This window comes from Mytilus galloprovincialis, chromosome 10 (genome assembly GCF_965363235.1).
Source record: "Mytilus galloprovincialis chromosome 10, xbMytGall1.hap1.1, whole genome shotgun sequence".
NCBI classification, from domain to species: domain Eukaryota; kingdom Metazoa; phylum Mollusca; class Bivalvia; order Mytilida; family Mytilidae; genus Mytilus; species Mytilus galloprovincialis.
In genome coordinates, this window is record NC_134847.1 from 60,994,571 (window position 1) to 61,011,316 (window position 16,746).

A 16,746-nucleotide genomic window follows, 5' to 3' on the forward strand; every position below is an offset into this window, starting at 1 on the left:
ACAGAGTAATTGAAATTATAGCGGACTAGCATTTTACATTATCCGAATATCATTTCAAGGACAACAATCAATGTTATATATGATCAATGTGAAATGTTATTATTTTTATTTTCAGAATTGCAACTTGACATGATAATGATATAAAACGAGATCTAACGAGAAGATAGTTATCAATGGCAACGAATTTCACCACTACAGAAAACGTCACCGGTCACCAACCCGAAGATTTGTCGACTATTCCGACACGATTAAAACGGCAAATGCAGATATATAACACAACTACTCCAGAACAGCAGAACTTTCAATACAAGGATTCATACAGTATGAACAATTATACGTCCAACTGTACAAATATGTCCGTCGGAGGAACGACTGTGGGTACATTTTCATGTAGCGATTGGCAAGATGCCCAGCATGCATTATTCCAGTTGGCGAATTTTTGCCTTATTATTTCATTTCTGACACCAAGTAGTTTTAAACACCATGCTTTCTTTCTGCGACTTGTTATCAGCTTTGGATATTTATTTTTCGGTCTTTGGGCTGGAGTGTTCGTGTGTATGCCTGATGTGTTAGCATGGAATCTTGGGTTTCTACTTGTCAATTTTGTGCACGTGATGTACCTAGGATATCAAATGTGCCCAACAAGATTAGGACACCTTACAAAGGAGCTTTATGAAAAAATGTTCAAGCCTTTAAACGTAGATAGAAAACGATTCAAAGCATTAACAAATATTGGAGATACTTATTTGTTGACTAAAGGAACATACTATGCTACAGAAGGAAGAACTAAATGTGGGAATAAGCTTTCTATTTTGCTAAAAGGCAGGTAAGTTCTATTACTAACATTTGTCTTAAATGTTGAGGTTTGATTTGTTTTTGTTTGGTTTTATCTCGAAAGAATAATGTTAAGAATTGAGTCGTACCTGTCTACAGATCTGTAATCAGTATATTTGTACGATTTTGATTAATATTTTCATGCTTTTCAGACATAGTTATAATGTTAAAAATAATTTTAGTATCTCATAAATTCTCATTCAAGTCGACAGACCCTGAAACAGAGATCGTTGTTAATCTATAGATATCACGCCCGAGTGTCATGGCAATTAGAAATTGTCAAATAAATATTTTTTTATAATTTGTTTCTTTTTTTCTCTCAATCGAAACTTTTAAAATAAGATTGTCTGAAACTATGAAATTTAGGTATGATATGATTTACTCCTCCACCCTTAGTCCCACATACACCTAAAACCTACAAACAAGACGCAATCAAATGCAACTCTCCTTCCCCAGAGATATTTTACTCAGTGACAAATTTAATTGTATTCACATTATCTAACATTTCTGTACCTTTTTATCATATTGTTATGTAAATAGATTGATACCTTATGTTGCTTTTATTAAACAGTATCTGTCTCCTATGTTACAAGATTATTTTAACATTGAGAACTATGTATTGTGTTTTGCGGCAAACGTCTGGCTATTCTCGATTCTATTATGGTTTATAAATTATATTGATAAAATATAATGGAAAATATAATGTGTTGAATCTTGTAAGGCTTTATCGTAAATCAAATTCATTTAGAAGGATAAATATAGATCTGTCAGACTTGTACTTTTATAACAAAATATAATTGTATTAAGAGAAAACTACAATAAACAAACAATGGACAGCGTCCCTGTATTACTACATAATTGTACAAATTCACTCAAACATGAGTACTTATTTTTGTACACCTAACGCAGATTTCTTCTACATGAGACTAGCCAATTGCTCTGAAACAACAACAAAAAATATTGAGAACTTGAAAAGCATTGCAAACACAAACAAGTTGTGCGATCGATACTGGTTTAATCTGGGGTCTGTGTTCACAGTCTTAATGGTTCTATATCGTGTTTTGCAGACTGCTTTTGCCTTTTGTTTGCTTTTGCATTTTATGTCCGTTTTAATGTATGAGTTTTCTATCCTTTTGTTTGAACTTTTTATTTTTCCGTTTTATTTTGCCATTTGATTTTCCGATTTAGATTTTCCTTGCAGTTTGTTATCTTTTTGTTTGTTTACCTCCTAGTATATCCCGCCTCTTTAGCGCAAGAATTTGCAATTGCGATCAATTTCATTTATTAGAGTATAAAACAAAAATGGTTTCCAATGATTTTATTAATCTGTGGGCAGACAATTGCCGTCATTGATGATATTTAATGTCAACACAGTAGTACTTGACTGGTAATACATAAGGTGAAGAGCATTGCAACAACAGTATTGTTTACCAATTAGTTGTAACAGCTCATCAACTATACAAAGATTATAATATAAGCTTATAGATACGCATTTCGTCTATTTGTAACAAACATTATGATGGTATACCAAAAGAAATGAATTTGATGGAAAAAAATTGATAAAGATTTGAATTTATGTATAATTAATGTATTATCTTATACAACGAAGAGTTCCAAATAGTTAAGCAAAAGACTATCTCCCCCTACCACAACTGAAAACATGAAGCACGCCATCACGCGTTGGTTGACCTTTTTATATGAAATATCTGTTTCACGGACATCACCGAGTTAGACTTGTACTTACATAGGCAACAGGACGGTTGACACATATGGTTTAATCTTCTAAATGATCACCCTCGGTTTTTGAAGGGGTTGTTGGTGAGTCTTTGAAATTTTCGTATTTTGTTTTAAAGACTGGTGTCAGACTTTTTGGTCGTTTTCGTATTCCGCAATGGCGCTGTTATTTTGTCCTCAACTTATATGTTTTAGTTTGAATTTCCCTTTGGTATCTCCAGCCTTCCTTCTATAACAATCAGTGTCAGAAAAATCTTAGCAAGCCACATAATATTAGTTTCCTTTAGTATAGCATACGCATGAGATAACCTATTATAGTTTGATCGATTGTTTTAAAAGTGATTAATATGATTACAATGTTGACTGCTGTACCCCTATTTTTGACATTTTTACCTATTGTGTCTGTTTGTTTTGTTCACGCATCGTTATCAATATAATGGAATTTGATGCGACTGTCATACCAGTGTGAGAGGTTTAGTTATCTATAAAACCAGGTTCAATCCACCATTTTCCAAGTACAAAATCAGGAATATTACAGTCGTTATTCATTCGTTTGATGTGTTAAAGCTTTTGAATTTCTCATTCAATTAGGGACTTTCCTTTTTAAATTTTCCTCGGAGTTCAGTGTTTTTGTGATTTTAATTTTTTTGTAACTATAAAAACAGGTTTATCCAACATTTTCAGCATACGGATATTTCTGGACCAAGTCCGGAATATGACAGTTGCTTTCCGTTTGATTAAGGGAGTTCGCTTCTCAGTTTCAAAGTAATTAACTTTTCAAAACACTAGTTTATATAGGTAGGGGGTTATTAAAGGAATCTAAAGAGCAAAAAAAATATATAGGTCGCCGTGCTTGTTTTCGAGATATATGCCATTGAAATTTTGGCGGGAAAATATTCTCTCTTGACTTTTCATAGCGTTATCATTGACAAGTTGAAGTTCTCAAAAACTGTTAAAAAGTAATTAAAATTTTATAAGACTTTTACAGATTGCTTATCATTATACATGTAAAAGATTTATAAAAAGAAAAATGGGGGGCACCGGACAAATTTTTCCAGGCATTCAAATGGATAAAACAAGAGGATTCCGAAAATCTGTCAAAAAATCCAAAACATGACAAGCCAGCTTCCTTAATATGTTTGAGCATTTGTTTTTGCCATTTGATAAGAAACTTTCCTTTTTGAATGTTCCTTGGAGTTTGGTATTTTTGTAATTTTACTTTTTGTTATGGGAGAATTGACTCTAGTTTTGTTCTGGGAGAATTGACTCTAGTTTTGTTATGGGAGAATTGACTCTAGTTTTGTTATGGGAGAATTGACTCTGGTTTTGTCCTAATTTCTTTGCAAAAAAAGATTCAACACGTTATCTTTCGTTTGTTTAACTAATCTTATGAGGAATTCACTTATAAAACAAATAAGACATTTGAATTATATATTCCTAACGTGATGGTTAATGAATAATGAATTCTGTGATACATAACACTTTTTTCAAACTTTCTACGGATTGAATTCGGTTTCTACTCACCTGCTCTATTTGTGATGAATTACAATTTAATTTTTTTTTCTATATTGAGCTCTTACTTAAGAGAGTAGTATTGAAAGGAGACGTCCCTAGAAACAAAAACATATCAAATGAACTGATAAGTGCAAACTCTATATAGGAATACCATGCACAAACATGAAGTTTCGATCGTTAAAAACAATTGAGGGCGAATTCGGTAGTGAACAAAAGAATTCCCTTTCAGTATGGATAGAACATTGGCGTTAGGGGATATCTCATATCTCAGGATAAAAACTGCAAAAAAAAAATGAAAATACGTATATTTTCCCTGTATATACCTCAAGTACCTGTGTTCCCTGTAAAACGAATGGTCGCAATGCGATTAAAAGTTGCACGAAAACGTAATGATTTTTACGTGCGAATAAAATGCACCGAAATAATTAATCTTAAAATTTAAAAGAAGTCTAATGCTGATATGCATAAAATCACTTAAGTTAAGATATTTAATCATACTACTCGCTGCATTGAAGACCTGTTGGTGACCTTCTACTATTGTCTTCTCTATAGACGGGTTGCTGTCTCTTTGATGCATTCCCCATTTCCATTCTCAATTTTACTAATTTATAGTAGGATAAGTTGAAAAATACGTCCGTTCGGAAAAAGTCTTGATTTAAGTAGTTTTGTGTACATCGGCCCAGGTTTGTCAAACTTATTGATCTAGAATCATTTCAACGATTCACGTTTTGATCTGCAACAGTATAAATGAGTTGCATACGAATTTGATTAATAATCAATGACATATAAAAAAAACCGGTAGCTAGACTGATCTGGAACCCATAAATTTGGATTTACCACCATTGATCACTATTTAAAATTACGCCGTGTCTGTTTACTGGATCAATGAAATCGATGGGGAGCCATTTTAACAGCCAAATGCCCTTGAAAAACTCATTTTACACGTTATTGCAACTCATGGGAATTTATAGCTGCAGAAAATCAAATAAAACTATAAGGATGTCTGATGATTTACAGGGTGTATGTCTGAAATTGTTATGTTTTCAATTTAATGTTTTATATTAATGTGTTTCTATTCTATAGTGCACGATGACTTTACAAATTGCAATATACTCATTGAAAATGAACGATTTCAATTATAATCACAGCAGAAATAAATAATCCAATTCTAAAATAGATGAAAAGCAACAGCCTTCGACATCATTGTCGTTCAGTGTTTTTTTTACAACGTCGCTTTCTATTCTCCAGTGTTTTGTTTGCGTTTTACGGAAATCTAATTAAATTCAGAAAGTACACTTCAACCTCATAGCAAGCCTGAATACTCATTTCGGAAACATAGTGCAATAATTTCTTTAAGGTCATACGTACGCTAGAGATATTTAGGTGGTTTTATTTAAATTACATAAATAAAATCCATAAACAATTCTAACTTGAAGATTTTTTTTATGTTATTGAACTTTAAATGATACCGTAAACATAATATTTAAATTGATTCAGAGAAAAAATCCAAATTCGTTTATGGAATTAGTATGAGAAATAAGACTGGCGATTAGCGTATGAACAATCAAAATGAAATAGTAAAAATCCCAAATTCCGAGGAAAATTAAAGTCCGTAATCAAATGGCAGAATCAAAAGTTCAAACACATCAAACGTATGGACAACAACTGTCATATTCTAGACTAGCAAACATTCATCGGTACCGTAATTTTTTAATCAATATGTTGTCTAATTTCAGGTTAAAAGTGATGTATCAAAACATGTTTCTACATTCCATAGAACCTAATCAATTCATAGATTCCCCAGAGTATGATATGTATGGTAACTGTGATACTGACGAAACATACCAGGTAAGATTACTATGAGACTGTCCTTGATACCGAAGAAACATACCAGGGAAGATAACTTATAAAGAAATTGTCTTTAATAAATGTATAGATAGGTAAGCTAAAAGTGAATCTGAGAAATCCTACCAGATATGGCAGTATTTTGGTTGGTTGTTGGTTGTTGGTCTTGCAGACAGATCTTTGATCATATCTGTTTAATTCATCCATTGTGTAGGCTCTGGACAATTAAAATCTTGACATATGCTGGTCAGATTACCATTGTATGGTATGTTCAGTTATTGTGATACATAAAGGAAACATTGTCTATACCATTTCATGCCGAGTACAGACATCTTCTTGACCATGTGGTACCGGACTGTAGCGAAACAGTTAACAACGCCTTTAGTGTGTTGGGATTGGTTGAGGGAAACAATTAGTGATTTGTTTCTACCATGTAGTATTCATTAAAAATTAATTTAAAGAAATCGTACCTGTTTCCATAAATTGTTTTCCTATGCATTTCAAAACGTTAATGTTCAATTTCATTTTTTTTGTCTTTGATATAGCGATTTAGAATAATGCATTGCCAAGTGGAACGGTTCAAAGATTATTCTGTCTATAAACACTATTACTGTATGTTTTCTGTTCATTTCAAAAGTTTTTTTTCAAATGTGAAGCACAACAAAGTAACGATCTATTAGATATAAGAAGGTGTGGTATGATTGCCATTGACCCAACTACAATACAAGCAGTAGGTTCTTGAAGTAAAAACAAAGAAGGAAGCCATAAGATACGGAGAAAAGTTTTATTGTTTTCACGTAAAAAAACAAATCCAAAAGAATATGTGTCCATTCATTTAAATAGGTGCAGTTCAGAGAGTTTTTCTTTAAATAAACACTATAGCTGCATCTGTTTCATTTATCTCGAGTGTTTTTGCTAACCGTATAGCAAAACAAGGTAATGATCAAAACGATTAACTCCGAAAAAAACAGTAGTCTTTATATTTTAAAAAAACATCTGTAAGAAGCCTTTAAATAACGAAAAGAAGTATCACTTTTTCCAGGTAAAACAAAAATCCAACATAATATAAAGATCACTAAAATATCTCTATTCATTAGAAAAGTGTATTTACTCGAAAAAGAAATCTATCTACATTGAACTAAAGATGAAGTCATTAGTTTTAATAATCCTACATTTTGTTTTTGACAAAAATTACTTTTAATAGGAAACTAAAGTTTCATGTACATATAACTGATTCTAAATATCATTATACAATTGATTATGAATGAATAAATGAATATATTTTATTGCACAAGCAAACACAACGCTATAGCAAAATAACATAATATACAATTACAATAATGACAGTAAACAGAGAACAACACAATATGGTCATAATAAGCACATAATTACAACTGCTATGCAATGATTATTTGTGATCTTAATTTCCATGCCGCATTAAGAAATTTACACAATTTAAAATAATATAGTTTAATTGAAAGCCAGTGATATATATGAAACTATTTTTCCCATAAATTATAAAACACGGAGTTATTACTTAGTACAGAAAAAAAACAAAGACCAATATAATTCTAATCAAAATTGATCAAACTACTTATGGATAAAAATAACCTCTATTTTTGTATTTTCATCGTGAGATCGTGATTTGTTTTCTTACAAATTAAAATTGATTGCATTCTGAATTGAGACGGAATGACTGGAGACATGACTTTGTTACATTTCTTAATTGTCGTTGTCTTGTACAAATGAAATTACAATATCTGATTTCATTTAAACTTGTTAAGAACATGACTTTAAATAATGAATGCGTTATATGAGTCAATTTGCTACCTTGAAATTCCATAGTCGATTTCCTTGTCGGTTTCCAAGCTATTCAGCATGTGTTTTTCGCTTCAAAAATCCATTGTGGTGCATATGTTATATTTATTACTCTGTCAACATAAATGATAACTCTATCATTATTTTATACTTAAAATGAGTTCACTGAAATAATTAGAGGTATGTGCATGCAGAATAAATAACATTTTTGCCTTAACTATAAAGGTTTATAAATGTATAAAATAAAATTGAGAAAGGAAATGGGGAATGTGTCAAAGCGGCAACAACCCGACCATAGAGCAGACAACAGCCGAAGGCCACCAATGGGTTTTCAAAGTAGCGAGAATCTCTCGCATCCGGAGGCGTCCTTCAGCTGACCCCTAAACAAATATGTATACTAGTTCAGTGTTAATGGACGTCATAACTAAACTCCGAATTTTACTCAAGAAACCAAAATTAGAAATCATACAAGACTAACAAAGGCCAGAAGTTCCTAACTTGGGACAGACGCAAAATTGAGGCACGATTAAACATGTTTTTTTGAGATCTCAAACCTCCCCTATACCTGTAGCCAATGTAGAAAAAACAAACGCACTAATACGCACAATAAAACTCATTTAAGAGACGTCCGAGTCCGATGTCACAATATAAAACAAAAGAAAATAAACAAAATGACAATAATACATAAATAACAACAGACTACTAGCAGTTACTGACATGACAGCTTCAGACCTCAATTTAACTGATTGAAAGATTATGTCTTCATCATATGACTATCAGGCACAATCTATCCTGTTAGGGATTTAGTATTATACCATCATGAAATATATGAGAAAAACATAACCCGTGTCATGCCAACAACTGGTTTTAGAATAAATGTATTTAATTGCGATGCTAAAACCCTATAAGTGAATCAATATTAAAGCCAAAATATGCAATCTTTAATGACCTGACAGCAGTATCGTAACTACATCCCTTCTTAATAAGTCTATTTAAAGGTTATGTTAGCTTTTGAGGTGAATACTGACATTTTTGTGCTTTGTAAAGAATATTACCATAAAAGATTGGATGTGAAATACCTGAACGTATAAGAAGTCTTCATGTTTAGTTATATTTACGAATTATTTCCTTATACCGATGATAAAATTTAGTAAATGTTTTGACTAGTTTGTGATATCGAAAACCCTGGTGTAATAATTTTTCAGTAATACATAAATGTCTCTCGCTTTTATCTAATACGTTGTTACATACACGAGCGAATCGTACAAGTTGAGATATATAAACACCATAAGATGGTGACAAGAGAATGTCACCATCTAAAAATGGATAATAAACGATAGGAAATGAAAACATCATCTCTTTTATCATATTTTTTTGTATTAAGCTTTCCGTTGATGATATAGATATCAAGATCGAGGAAGGGCAGTGGTCATTGTTAGTATTAGCTTTATCTAAAGTAAGTTCAACAGGATAAATGTCTTTAGTATAAATACTGAAGTCGTCATTATTGAGAGCCAATATATCATCCAAATATCTAAAAAGATTGTTAAATTTTTGTATCAAATATTGTTTCGAAGGGTCTTTGTTAATTTTAGTCATAAAGTGTAACTCATAACAATACAAAAACAGGTCCGCAATAAGTGGTACACAGTTAGTCCCCATTGGAATTCCGATAACTTGACGATACACGGAATCTCCAAAGCGAACAAAAACGTTATCAAGTAAAAATTCAAGCGCAGATATAGTATCAAAGCATGTCCAATTGACATAGTTCTTTTGTTTACCTTTATATAACAATTACTTTTCTTTTAAAATACTAAATTAAATGTAATGCTGCCTTTGTCTCCCATTTACTGTTTGCAAAAGTGTGAATTAGTCTAAATGATAAGGATGTTCTTATCCCAGGCAGAAAACTCAAGTCGTTTTAGCACAACTTTTTGGAACTTTTGGTCCTCAACGCTCTTCAACTTTTTTGACTTTTGGACGTTTTTCATCAGAGCGTTGCTGGTTAGTCTTGTGTGGACGAAACGGGCGTCTGGCGTATTATATTTTAAGCCTGACACCATTTGTAAGCTATTATTCGTGTGTTTCTCTGTTCTATATGTTCTCTCATTAATTTGTATTGTAGTCAAATCATGTAATGTTGTCATTTTAATGTTATATTTAACATTGCCATAAAAATGGGAGGTTTGGCATGCCACAAAACCAGGTTCAACCCACCATTTTTTTATTTATTAAAATGTCCTGTACCAAGTCATGGAAATGGCCATTGTTATATTATAGTTCGTTCCTGTGTGTGTTACATTTAAATGTTGTGTGTCTGTTATGTCGAAGTTCTCCTTTTATATTTGATGTGCTTCCCCCAGTTTTAGTTTGTAACCCCGATTTGTTTAGTTTTTTTTTCTAAATCGATTTATGAATTTCAAAAAGCGGTATACTACTGCTGCCTTTATTTACTAGTATTATTTGAATTTAAATTATTAGCATTTGTTTCTAACTGATAACATGTTAGTCTCATTGCTGTTTTGCATCCATATTGCGAGATCAAAACTTTGTGAATATACTCATTGAGTTTTTGTTTAAAAAAAACTGCGAAGGACATTTTTGTTTCCATTCCTTACAGTTACTATTGCTGTGGTTTCGGCATAAAAAAATCGTATTATCATGTAGATCGTACGTCAAAAGATGAAGGTACTTGATTTGTTAATACGAAATCTTTAAATGTCAAAAAGAATCGAATCTAGTATACAAATATTTTCGAATGACAATCAAAAAACGTATCAAAAATATCAGGATTTTGAGTTGTACATTAGATTCCCTTAAAAGTTTAATAGCCAAATAAAGACATCAAAACATGGAAAGAAAATAAATCATTTGCAATTGAAAAATTAGAATTAAAACACGACAAACCTTTTACTTAGTACATAAACCCGAAAGTGGCCCAAGGTTTGAATTAGCGTTTCCATAGTAAGTTAAGGACAAATGGTGTTATGATAATAAAATGTTCTAGATTTCACGTGAATTATTTCGTCAATTCCAAATTTTAAACAATCCAATAAGTGTTTCTGTTCTATTTAATTTATGGTGTGCATACAGTTGGTTTTCGTCTCCTTGTGTACTTTTTCTGATATTAAGACAATTTGGAAAACATAGTTTACAGAATCGATGTTGCTTTCCTATTAAACCATACATACACAATTATGGTAAGCAATGGAAAAAACAAGAACAGTGTGCACGGAAATCACAATATTATTTGTTTACATGATGGACTGAAAGTACTCCCCAGTGCAACATTCGCATTGTAGCAACAGGCATGGCGTCAATTAAATGGTGCATTTTGTTGTATTTTTCAAAATGCACATCATGAACTTTTGTTAGTTTATTATAACTAAAACTCAGTGCAACTCAATTTGGCAAAGTTGGAATTTGTATGTCCCGAAAAGGTTTCATATTTGTTACTTTGCAACCTTTTGATCACGAGCGTTCTTAAAGCACTTGCTGTCTTTTATCCACCGTGATCTATTAAAAACTTCTTTTTTTTCACCACACGCATACACAAGTGTCTTTACATAATACCGCTCCTTCGTATATTTTAAATACTAAGTAGATCACAGAAATCGATGCAAAACAAACTGTGAGTGAATGTAATTTTCCTAATTTGATTAAATGATGTGTTGAAAAAAAAAAAATACTGCAATAACACGGTATAATCCAACGAATTCACAGTAATTTTATTTTGAAACCAAATTCATTTGGTAAAATGTATATAATGATTGCTTGATTGAATTTAGTTCCTTTAAAGTTTAGGAAATCTTTTTTTTTTAATTTAAGGATTGTATCTCCTACATGCAAAGCATGATATTTTGTCTGAGAGGGGCTATCATTTTGGCCATTTTTCATTGCTATAAAAGTGCTTTAACGTCTTTAACGTTTGTTTCAAGCTTTGGGTTTTCAAATATCATGACCTCGAGTATCACTGATGCAATATCAATTGACAAAAAATTTAACAGTAATTTTTCCTATTTTCTGTCGATCAATGGGACACGTAAAAAGTACATTAAGCGTTCATTTATAATCTGTTATACTAAAAAGGCTTACAACAATAACACAGCAAAAGGATCCAAAAAAAACCGTCAATAACCAATATCGTTTCAAAGAATGGTCGCATTAAATTCAAATAAGATTAATATTCTGTTATGAACTCATGCTGCACTTCAACTCTCAAGTATGTAGCTAATAAGTGGTAACGATCCCATACAGCAATTGCAGTTTAGTAAGACCCGATAATGTGTTCAATACCATAAATACTTATGTCTATTCTTCCCAACAACTCTAAAGTTAATTGATTCTTCCCTTTTGTATAGGACACTGTTATTGCCTCGGTGTTTTTCGTCATCAATATTGTATATGTCTGGTTATTGGTTCTCTAGTTTTCTAAAGTGTGTATATTGGATTGCTAAACTAATATGTCATTACATAAATTGAAGTCTTTAATTGAGTTAAATTAGCTGACAACTTAAATTCAAAATTCATTTCGAATCAAATACTTTTACACGAAAGAATTTTATGAGTGACAATCAAATATGCAGCTTTCTACAAACTTAAATGGTTTTCATGATTAACTCATTGTGAAAAGTTTACGGCAATTACTTTCCCATTTGTCCTTTCAACACTGTTTCTTTATTTAAACGATAAAACATCGTTCGCCATAATAAAGAAAACGGGTACACGTATCTGCACTTTACAGGTAGTTAATATATTCCAAACAATGATATTGTCTAAATAATTGCAGCAAGAAAGGCTTTAATGCTCGTATCTGTAATTATTTTTTGGTTAGTTGCGCGTAGAACCTCAAAATGATAAAGCATCTTTTAAAACAAAGCTGTACATATTAATGGTTGTAGAATTGAAAATCAAGTGAACGTAATCTAGATATTACTGGATTTCGGTACATCAAATTATTTAAAATCTTTACTAAATTCTTTCAAAGATTTGGTTAGGAAGTTTGGCTTAATTTGTAAAAAACTTACCATAAACCTCATTTTTACGGTTATCTTGTTGACAGAGCCGTAAATTTAGATACGATCCAAGTAAAATAATAGATCCCTTGGAAAAACTTATTTTAAAAAGGTTATCATTTAAGCACTGAAAAAAAGATATTTCAATATATTTCAGCCGGTATAAGCATTCATTTAGTTTTTTTATTCAAAATTTGAACATCACTTAACATCATTCATATCTAGTAATGAAAACTTACGGTCATACATACAACAATGGCGATTCTTATATTCAGCCTTTGCACGCGGTCACTTTTTTCTTATGACGTCTTTGCAATAAATACATTAAATATGTACCAATTGATATTTTGGATTTATGCAATATTTAAGAGTAGTAAATGGACTTTCAAAACTGCAGGTACTCTGAAATTCTTACTGTTCGTCTTAAGTCTTTTGTTTGTCGTTTTTGTGCTCTTTTTTGATCCTAATTTTAGCATTGTACTCTTATAATATTCTGCCACACTTATGTCTTAGGTTATGGTGAGTCTTTTTACTGGTGCTAGTTTTCATGTTATTCCCGAGACATTGTATATGTGCCTGTACATTCTTACTGAAGTCAGAAACCAGAAACTCAGTGGTTGTCGTTGGTTGTTGTCTATCATGTTAGATTTTGATTTTATGTTTTCTCGTTTAAATTGTTTCACATGTTGTCATGTATGGGTTTTAGCACATTTCAAAATTATTTTATTACGGTGACCAAGTTCTGCTTAAATATAGGTCATTTGCTCTCTGTTTGATATTTGTTTCATCAGCAATCATATCACTTCTTATTCTTATACTAAAAATAGTTGGTGAACCAATGGCCATTAAACACTTGCAGAGATTCAGATTAGAACAGAAACTCACAACAATATGCCAGTTTAAGTCGCTTGACGCACAAATCAGTTTTCTTTCCCTCTGCACAAAACACCACAAGTGTCAAAATCAATTTTCTATTTCTTTTCTAGGCGTTTTAATTTCTCTTTCCTCACGTAGACGTTTCATTACTTAACTTATATAACCCAGCCTCAATAAATAAAACAGGAAAATGAAATGAATATTCAGCTATTTATAATTCAACACTTTTAATGTCTGTCAGCTTATGTAGTTGAAACAGCCAACGTATAAAGTAAACTCAAATTGATGGCTTATTTTGAATTCGAAACAGCTTGACAGTTTTTATGGTATTTAGAAATATTCTGCTAGTGTGTTGTAGACCAATAAACATTAATATGGCATCTAGATGAGACAAGGTAGCAAGTGACCTTCAAATAAAGCTGTTTAAACCATGTATCAACTAGTGCACATGACATGTATCTCCTGAATAATGATTATAATTATCAAAATTCAAAAGCATTAAAAGCTGCATTGTCAGAATAATAGAAATGGTGTACGAACAAGTACAAAATAGATAGACGCAAACAACAAAACAGCAAACCACCAACTCATACCTAAATAAAATAACCATACATTTTGTGTGTCACATGAGTCTGTAAGATGTGCTTGTTGGTATTAACTTATCATATGTGTTCCTGGTAAACAAATTATGGAAAAACGATTATTGCAATAATCACAAAATCCTTTAGTTACTTTTAAAATAACATGGAATTTTTAAATGATAGAAGTTTGCTTAGACCAAATTATTAGTTTATGCTAAACTCTACTCTGTCATATATCACATATTGCTACTCTCTTTATCTTATCGAGTTTTGTAGTTTCTGGTAATAGCACTGGAACTTAACCTACATCCGAATACACTTCATTATGTTAACAAAGGATTATTTCTTTTTGCAGGTGTCTATTGTAGCATCTGAAGACAGCTTTCTACTAACAATGTCTGTTATAAAACTTCAAACATATCTAGATACTGATCCATTTATCTCAAATGTATTTTACAACGTGGTGGGAAAGGACATAAGCAACAAGCTTTATCAAATCCAAGAATTGTTATTAAATAATCCAGACTATATGCAAGCATTACCCAGTCGTCAGTCATCAATGGTGAATCTGAGAAGTGCCCTTGTAACACAAAACTCGTCTGTTGCATTATATAAATTGAATTGTTTTGGAGTAGACCTGAAAGGTGAATATTGGAAATAATCATAGTTGTTATTTAGCTAGTGTAAAAGAGAGGCAACTATACCAAAGGTATATTAAAATTCAATGTCGAAAAAAAATCTGACAATGCCTTTGAAAAAGCGAAAAATGACGAAAAGACAAACAACAGTAAACAAACTACAATATACCTGACTATAAAGAGTGAGCAACAATAATGTAATATTTTTTTAAATATCTTTCCCTTCTTTTTTGTTGCTTGTGGACTTTAATTCCAAATCCTTTTTGTTTCAAATTAAAAACATGATTAATGCTGTTCAATACTGTCCAATGATCTATGACGCCTAGAAAATGAATATTTTACAAAATGCATTGAAAAAGATATTGATAGTTTGATGAAATTGAGTTTTCTATTTTGTTTCTCGTTTTGTCAAATTTTAAAAAACTGTCGGGCTTAATATGTATAAATGAAGGCAACAGTAGTATACCGCTGTTCAAAGTAATAAATCGATTGAGTGTAAACAATCTGGGTTACAAACCAAAACCGAGGGAAAAAACGAAACAACAGATACACTGAAGTGCAACAAAAACAAACGCCAAAATACATAGATAACAACTAGTTTTAGGGATAGTCAAATATCCCGCTTATTTGGCAATGTTAATAAATATCGCTTCATGACAACACTTCTTGACAGGAAAACAGTTTAAACAAACGCACGAATACCAAGCACATAGATACACATAAATATATAAAATCATAGTACATTCGTAAAATGCTTATCACGTAATAGCAACGAACATCTTCCATCATCGACAACACAGTGACGTACCCTTATGACGCACTATATAATCTTGAAATGAATACACATCGATCGAATTGATCCTGATGAATCAGTTCGACGTCCGATTCTGACTCAATTTGTATTTTTTGCATGTAACAAAACCTGTTCCGATAGATCCAATAAAATAACATATATAGAATATCTTATCGAAAAATTCAAATATAGAAAAATATTCAACAAGTGACCAAACATCAAATTAATTTACTAATGCGCGTAATGTACATTACGTAAAGTATGGAGAACAATCTTAACAACTTTATGTGTATTAATTTCTTTAAGATTTACATTTCAGGTTGGAACATCAACCAACATTCCAGTGGTGAAGAGACAATAACACATTACCCTGTCGAAACTTTTGAAAGTCAAGTATAATTGGAGTACTATACATACTTTTGTTATAACATTACTACCAAAGATTGACCAAAGAACACGCTGTATAATAAACATAAAGATGCTCAACATATTTGTGTTTTTTTACTTGATAACTCTTAACAATCAATGGACTTTAAGGGATTCGAACTGTACTGAAAACAAATCTTTTAATTTTATTTTTCACTAATTTTGCACAATGTGTGAATTGTATAAGATAATTTCTGGCATACAAACCTCTTTTTAAGGTATTCCGCCAAAGTCGTCGAAGTAGAATATGTTTAACGATATGACAAAGGGAAATCATAAACGTAATGAATTCCGTGGAAAATTCAAATAGGAAAGTCCCTAATCAAATGGCAAAATCAACAGCTTAAACACACAAAAAGGAAGTTGACTATAAGAATATTAGTAAGTACCCCCCCCCCCTTTTGCTCCCAACACACAGCATATCTAAACTAATACACAAGATTAACGTATATGTTGGTATAGCTGTCAGTCCTATTTGAAATAATATTGTTTTGAATCCTTCCGATTGCATGTTGATACAATCTTGTTGATCTTGACTCGAACTATCACATTCCTAACTTAGAACAGGCAATTCCTCATGTAGAAAATCGTGGGTTAAACCTATAGCTAGCTTAACTGCTAACTAGTTTGATACCATCATATTGACGACAATGTGTGAGCAAATTAAA

At 31.6% G+C, this 16,746-nt stretch overlaps 1 protein-coding gene across 2 annotated transcripts in view; it reads left to right on the top strand.

Moving 5' to 3' along the window:
- LOC143048028 (popeye domain-containing protein 1-B-like) overlaps positions 1–16,142 on the top strand; it is a 49,114-nt gene extending 32,972 nt beyond the window's left edge. The window contains exons 2-5 of one of the 2 annotated variants that reach the window (XM_076221457.1): positions 116–826; positions 5,820–5,931; positions 14,577–14,865; positions 15,959–16,142. In XM_076221457.1, coding sequence (XP_076077572.1) covers positions 174–826; positions 5,820–5,931; positions 14,577–14,865; positions 15,959–16,002 — 1,098 coding nt within the window. In that variant the 5' untranslated portion in view covers positions 116–173 and the 3' untranslated portion in view covers positions 16,003–16,142. The remainder of the gene's footprint in view (positions 1–115; positions 827–5,819; positions 5,932–14,576; positions 14,866–15,958) is intronic. The other variant, XM_076221456.1, reaches the window with a different exon arrangement.
- Positions 16,143–16,746: the final 604 nt, after the last annotated feature.